General features: G+C 38.6%; 1 protein-coding gene across 1 annotated transcript in view; it reads right to left on the reverse strand.

Moving 5' to 3' along the window:
- LOC109298787 (cytosolic phospholipase A2 epsilon-like) overlaps positions 1-7,663 on the reverse strand; it is a 45,050-nt gene that overhangs the window by 22,992 nt on the left and 14,395 nt on the right. The window contains exons 5-8 of the mRNA XM_019519065.1: positions 6,877-7,008; positions 4,174-4,214; positions 3,409-3,451; positions 2,474-2,540 (exon numbers count right to left, since the gene is read on the reverse strand). Coding sequence (XP_019374610.1) covers positions 2,474-2,540; positions 3,409-3,451; positions 4,174-4,214; positions 6,877-7,008 — 283 coding nt within the window. The remainder of the gene's footprint in view (positions 1-2,473; positions 2,541-3,408; positions 3,452-4,173; positions 4,215-6,876; positions 7,009-7,663) is intronic.

Consider the following 7,663-nt stretch of genomic DNA (forward strand, 5'->3'; position numbering starts at 1 on the left):
GAAAAAAGAGGGTCTTATAGGGGAATTAAAGCAAACTGGAGGCATTTTACAGGTTGATTAGAATCTGAGCTAATCAAAAGCTATTGATTCATATACCAGCTTCTTAAAAAATACAGTAAAATGAACTATCATGCTCATGTACCACAGTTTGGGAAGCCCTGGATAATTCTGATTTGATAACTGGACTTAGGCTTCTAAATCAATTAAACGTTTTTTTAAATGTCACCCTCTGCTCAGCTTCCTTTCTCAAACATTTTGCGTGTTCTTTCTGTTCATACTGTCAGCTCTTCAGAGTGGGGACTTCTCTTACTAATATCCTGTCTAATCTGGGGAAGGGGTGTTTGATAAAAATGACCGTTAGCTAAAATAATATCATTTGAAATGATTGGGAGAGTTAATAGACAAGCTTTTATGCTTAAAATGCCCCTCACCAGGAACATCTCTCCAAACCCATCTCTCTTTAGTTGGTTCTCTCCCAATTTCTCTTCAGCTGATTCAATAAAGCAAGCAAATGTTGCTTCTTGCATATTCCTTGGACTACCACAGCAATAACACCTCTAGAAATGACCACATTTTTTAAGTACCATTTATTATTCAGTTTTGACAGTGTCTAACACCTTCAAAATGGTGTTGATTGGTCATGGTCTGTTACAGTACTGAAATTCACCATATCCCTATTACATTTCTTCATTCATGACATACCAAGTTTGAATTTTTTTTAGAACAAACTTTTTTTTTGTTATACAGGTGCAAAGATGAATCTAAGGGCACTTGTACATATGATACTATTACCATATACACATGATGAAAATGTCACTTTGTGTGGTTTAATGGTATCACACTGTTCACATGCAAGAGTTTTGGGGGTTTTAAATTAATTTGAATCATTGCAAACTAAGTTACATCCCCATGTAGTTTAGTTCGCAATGATGCATTGCAATTATTAGTCAACTCGCACATTGGCTGTGGGAGAGATAGGCAGGAAAAAGGGTCCCATGGAAGGCAGAAGCGGTGAGGGGCCCTGTTTTTTGTTTCTCAAAGGAGCCTGCCTGCCTCTTCCATGGCTGGGGGGTGCTGTCCCAGCTCAGGGTCAGGAAAAAGTTGAATCTGGTCACATTTGCCCACTAGCAGGCCACCCGGGTGGCTCCAGGGGGTGTTGCCTGGGAAGGACTGGGGTCCCCTGCAGCTCAGGGACCACTCAGCCCACTAGCAGCTCAGCCCTCAGCCACAGGTAGGCTCCGCTGGGGAAAAAAAAGGATTGGGCCCCTTTTTGTAATAGTGACAGAAAAATAAATTCCCACAGTTTCAATTAAAAATCCGCCATTTCAATTTAGGGGGCAAGGAATGCAACCCTAAGGACTAACCCCCTGTCATGTGTACAAGCACTCTAATAACTTTCAAGAAGATGAAAAAAGGCTTTCAATGTATCTCAGAAACTAAGTATGTGTTTATACAGAATAATTCACTACCATGAAGAGGTACACAAATTAGCACAGTGTTCCATCCTGCATTAGCACAGGGTGAATTAAGCTGGGTGGAGCATTGTATTAATATGTCTTTACCACTTCTGGTATACAAGGCAGCTCAGGTATCTCTGTATGGCACTGCACCATGTAAACATTCCTTAACTGCTAAATAGAGTTTAAAATTGTGTTAATTACAACATGTTAAAAAACGGATTTAAAACGAGAACAACAACAAAGAGCTTATTTTGCCTTCTAGACAAGATTGGGCCTGTAGGTTTGTACATGCCTAGGGGTCATGAAACTCCAAGATACTATTGCACTATACAAATAATATTAGTAGTGGTCTACTAGAAAAGAAATAGCCAAAAAGAACTAGAAAGGATTGCATTGACTTTGTGATATGTTTCTAAAGACACACACAATAGAATATGGAAAAACAACATTAATGCAACATCATATTTGAGATTTTAATAAGACTGAAGACAGACAATTCTAGTTATGATTCTAAAATCAATTATCATTCTACACTCTTGAACAGACTTTTTTCTCATTAAATGAATATAGACCCGGACAACATGGTTCACTGTTTGGCAAATTGTACGCAAAGAAATTACATTCTTTTTTCAAAGTGCAGATGCATATATATCATATTCTGAATTATTTCACAGAAGCTCTATAGTCATGTAATGAAATCCCTGCTGTGTTACACACAAGTTCATGTAAAGGAGCAGAGTTCAGGTTTCTGTGAGATCTGTATCTCTGATTGTTTTACTTTATGTGATTTAAATCTCAAGTTGAATGCTGCTTTAAAAGAGTTTATTTGTATATAACTATACTGATGCACTCAATGTAATCTATGACATTTTCTAGTTGCTAGTATAAAGTTTGTATGTTTCAGTACTATATCAGATCACTCACTTAGGTTAAGTGATAGACAGAATGACCAGTTATCTTAACTGAATTATTAAGTGGTCATATATAGCCAGTTTGTGAAGCAGTAATCTTACTTGAGGAAGGCTTCCTTCTCTTTTTCTTCTCATCCACTTGAACTTCCAAGCAGCACATTTCACGAGACTATAAATAGAGAGAAACACCATAACTCAGGATGGGGAATATCATGTATTTAGGTCCCATTTCCCACCCTGGTCTATCACAATGGATATGTAGACTGACTGCTATGAAGGTAACATGCCCAACCCCTAGGAAAAATAAATTCCTGAGATGGCTGAGCAAGGCAAAGTTATTATTGATTAAGGACTCCATGGGGAGTTTTATCAGTCATCAACTGTAACAAGGCAGGTTGTGACAAAGTACAGAGTTTCTAGCTTAGAAACTATAAGGTTAGGCAAACTTACAGTTTTTTTCTTAATATTATACTAACTGGGTTGGAAAGGATAAAATGAGTGGGAGAAAAAGCAAGAACAGATGTCATTGTTAGGAAGACTTCTTGTGTGAAGCATTAGAAATGTTTAAGTGTTGGTAATGTTAGGGAATAGCCTAGGAGTAATTCCTGTGGGAAAGCCCATAATTTTCCCAGTCCGATCCACTGATACTGTATGAAATTATGCAGTATTGTTGCCCAGGAAGAAGTTAATACCTACATAATATCACTCTGTCTCCCTTGGGAAAATGGGGTAAGAGAACCAGCTGTAAGGAGACTCATAACCAAATCACTTCCAAGTTTTGCTTCTGCAATATTGGAAGAATGCTACCTTTGGGCACCTCGCAACTACTCAAGTCATAGTCCCCATCATGCATGATACAAAGGAGGAAATAATGTGAAGCAGATGACTAAAAGTAGAATCACATCAGTTCATTCTCAGCTCCTCTTAGCACTACAGTATGTTTCTCTGCTGACTTTGGGCCAGCTCAGCCTCTCTTGCTCCACCTATATTGGAGGTATTGCTACAAATAATGAAAGATCACAGAACACAGAAGTTACCACTAGTACTCCATTGGTGACAATGGTTTCAAGTGGACCAAGCCTAGGAAACAAAAGAAAAAAAAAACATATTTAATTACTCATACAGCATATTTAATGAGCCACACTTTTCAGTTTTATCTTGCTTATCTTAGTATCTTGGTTAACCTTAGAAGCGTTGGGTCTGAAAGGAATAATTCTAAAAGACCTGTTTCCCAATATGGCTTTGTCAAGGCACAACCACTAAAGCACCTGCTATTTATGTCCTGGAGTACAGCTAACAGAAAATTCTCACTGAATCAAACCAAGTAGTTTCCTAATTTGTGCCACATTGCGATTCCACGCAGGTTCATTGGGTCAAAATTAGAAATTTGAAGCCAGAGTTCCAGATGAAAAATGGATACATTAATCCAAAATATCATTATACCACAAACAGGAAAGAATTCCTCCAAAGTGAAATTAGGAAACTAAATTATAATTTGACTATCCCACTAATTATGTTGTGCTGACTTCCCAGCTTATCATGCCTTAGTGAGTTCTCAGCACTGGAAAGAAAACCCTCTAACTTTTGACTGTTCTTCCTTCTCTATGAAATTCTCTTGTCTGTCAATGAAACAGACTACAACATTCTGGAAGAGTAAGTTTGCCATAAATCTCATTAGAAATCATTTTTTTTATCAGTAGTGTCAAAGAATGGTGCATTCCAGACTACTTAGATAAATTTTTTTATTACTATCTTAACTGTTGCTTCTGTTGCAGATTCTGCACTGTTTAACATTTACTCACATTTGTTCCAATGTAAATTCCACCTCTAGTTCTTCCTTCCCCTGAAAAAAAGAAAAGAAAGACATTTAAAAAGAAAGGAAATATAGGTGGTTACTACTATACCACTTATTCTCAAATGGTGGCTTATACTTTATAGATGATCTACAGTTTTCAGGGGTGTAGGTTGTAGCCGTGTTGATCTAAGGACGTAGGCAGACATAGTTCTTTTACCCAAACAGCCTTGTCTGTGGTGATCCACAGAGTATTTAGTGGTAGTCCATGGAGGACTGGTACCAGTTTCTATTGTTTCCAGCTGCTTTTATGCAAGTATCAAGGCTCTTTAGGGATTTGAAGATCCTGGATGACTGTAAGCTACTAACAAAGAAAAGGAACTGGTGTGTCAGCCTCTACTGGGAACAACTGTTGGATAGTAGAAGGAAACAAAACAAGATGCTCTCACAGATCAGTGCTACTGGTAGAACTTCAGGCCAGGTCACACCACCCCAGTGGAAGAGAAAAAAGAGGCTGTCAGTGGCACTGAAGCTTTCCAACAAGAGGCTATTTTGGGCAGGCAGGGAAAAGGATAACTTGACAACTAAAAAATTTGAGCAAGAGAGCAGTGGAAAAGGAAAACCAGTTGCTCAGCAGCATCATCTGGGCACTAGAGTAGAAGGAAAATCTGGCATAAGGGCAGCACATACAGGACTGTAAAAGAATGGTATTGGGGGTGCATCCACATGTGCATTAATGTGACATTATTACTGCGCATTAAGTTTAGTACCTGTAATAATAGGTACTAACTCAATGTACAGTAGCACCGGCACATGTTTTTTTTTAGTAATGCTAGTGTGCAGTAGATTAATTTTACTGTACATTAGCGGCTTCTGCTGCTAATGTGCAGTGGAATTAGTCTACTACACATTTAGAGTTTTGGGTAGACATGCCCAGGTAGTAGAAAATCATGTGCAGAGGAATGGGAAGGAAAGCTGGGACGTGAGAAGATGAATTGAAGAGAAGGATACTATATGGTTAATATATACTTTTGAAGGAGACAAAATACTGTTATCACATTAAAAATAGCTAGAATTACCTAAAGGACATGTCTATATGTGCATTTAAGTGTGCCTAAGTTTAATGTGCATTAGCTTAATGCGCATTAAGTGGGTTTAGGCAGGCATCTACACCTGAAGACATTAAAGCACATTAACACTGCGTGTGGACTAACGTGGGACTAAAGTTAGTCCCAAGTCAGTTGACACACACAGCAGTAATATGCTTTAACTCATCTACACATTCGTTAATGTGCTTTAACGATTTGCCCCTAAATTTGCAGGTATCAAATTTAGGTGCAAATAGCCTGAATTTGCCATTTTTAATGTGCATTAGGGGCATACATGTGTAGACATGCATGCCCTTAATGTGCATTAACTTAGGCTAATGCATTTTAAAACATCATGTATAGATGTGCCTAGATTTTATTACCATAGTTTTGGATGTGAGCAAGTGTTGTAGTCATCACAGGCATTCTGTGGGGCTAACAGGATCACCACTAGGATATTAGAAGGCAAAACAATCTCTCTGTTCAGATTTGCAAAAATTGAGAGCCTCTGAATTATGGGATGATTCTTCTCCTTTGAAATGACTTCCCCTGATGACTGTAAACCTGACCTAGGTAGACAGGGAACTTCTGCCCATTTATCTTCAATTTCTGATAGGGTCAGAATTTATTGCTGCTCTTCAAGGTTTCAAAAATGTACTTGCAACACAGTTTCTGCTTTCACTATGATTCCTGAAGACCTATGTTCTTGTTATTTTGAACTTCCTAGAGGATGTTAAAAGCACAATGGAGATTCTTCACATGTATACACAGAAGTTATTTTCATCCTTCCTAGCCCATACTGTTTATCTTAGAACATATGCCCACAATGATCACAAACACTGGGTAGATACCTTGTTCCTAAACTTCACTGTTGATTGTCCCTCCTCTCCAGCCATATATTTCATTGTAATTTATCATTTAGAAGGTGATTGTAAAATACAGGTCCCAGTTTTCAAAATACCACTTTCCATGTTTGTATTTGCATTCTAAATGGAAATGTATGTGCCCAGTTATCAATGTAACTGACTAATTGTGTGATTTGGAAATTTTATTTAGGGAATCACGATCGAAAACTGGTGCTACAACATATGTAATTAGTCAGCTATTTTTATGCTAGCTTATTGCACTGTCTGTTCTAGATTGCAGAGCTATTATTCCATAATTGCTGGCTTAATGACAACAAGTTCTAACAATGAACGACATGTGAAATCCATGTGCGTGGGTAATCTATGCTAAGGTTTACCTGTAGCAAACAGACTCACATAGGAAACTCATGTAGCAAACAAACAGCTCTGTCAAGGGCATCCAGCATTTACCGCCCTCTCTTGCCAAAATGCTCTCCAAATGCTCTGAGACCAAATCCCATTGGTAAAAGACTTACAAGGCTTGAGAAAGAGACAATATTCCCCACTGTATGATTGGACAATTAAATATACAGGAAGGAAGGCAGAAATGGCTTCCTATCAACACTTTAGGCAGGGAACCAGGCAAACATGCAGTGTGAAAGAATTGGTCAGGTAGAAGAAAGCCAAATTCATGGGAGTGGGAAAAAAGATGGGGCAAAAAGAAGGTCAGCTGAACCTGCTCAGCCTGTTTACCCAAACCTTCTGTTATTTCAGACTCACCTGGTTGTCCAACTTAAAGTACATGAGGACTGGTTCTCCAAATGGAAGTTTGGCCACATCAAAGTGCACATTGAAGAGATGGTCATCTTGAGTAACGACATCGTCATCATAGATAGCCAGCTCCAACACATTCTACAAATATATGTGGAAGATCTTTGAATTTCTGTATTTTAGGTTGAAGAGTCCAGAAAACAGGGAATCCTGAGGATAGCCTGTACTTGGTTTGTGCAAAGAGAAGGGGAGCAACCACAAAGGAGAAGAGAGGGAAATAGTGTGTGTGTTTGTAGAAGGAAGAATGGGAAAACATTGCATCTAACCTTGAAACAAAACATCCTAAACAATATATTCTTAATCCACAGAATGCTGTGTTTCCCCAGTCTACAGATATATATCTGGCTGAATTATACACTTGGCTTTTGTAGCATGGACCAAGATGCCATACTTCTGTGTTGATCTGAGTAGGACATCTGTCATTTCACAACCTTCTGCATATTTTCCTGCCAACTAGGAATAATACCTACAACCTTTGTATGTGAGAGGCAGCTGGCAAAAGATTTCTAGATTACAGACAGCAGAAAGTTCTGTTTCTTAGGTCCCTGTTACATGTTGCACTTTGAAGTGCTCAAATATTTGTTGGTGTTAGTACTAGCTGGAGTATGAAGCAGCCACACCTTAAGGCTAAAAACTTTCTCTAACTGTTCCCAACCTACACAGCTGTGACTTGCCACTATAGGGCTGGTGAGCAGAAGCCTGACTAGAAGCTACAGCTGTGAGTTGCCACTACAGG

This window comes from Gavialis gangeticus, unplaced genomic scaffold (assembly GCF_001723915.1).
Source record: "Gavialis gangeticus isolate Ggan-Ray unplaced genomic scaffold, GavGan_comp1, whole genome shotgun sequence".
NCBI lineage: Eukaryota > Metazoa > Chordata > Crocodylia > Gavialidae > Gavialis > Gavialis gangeticus.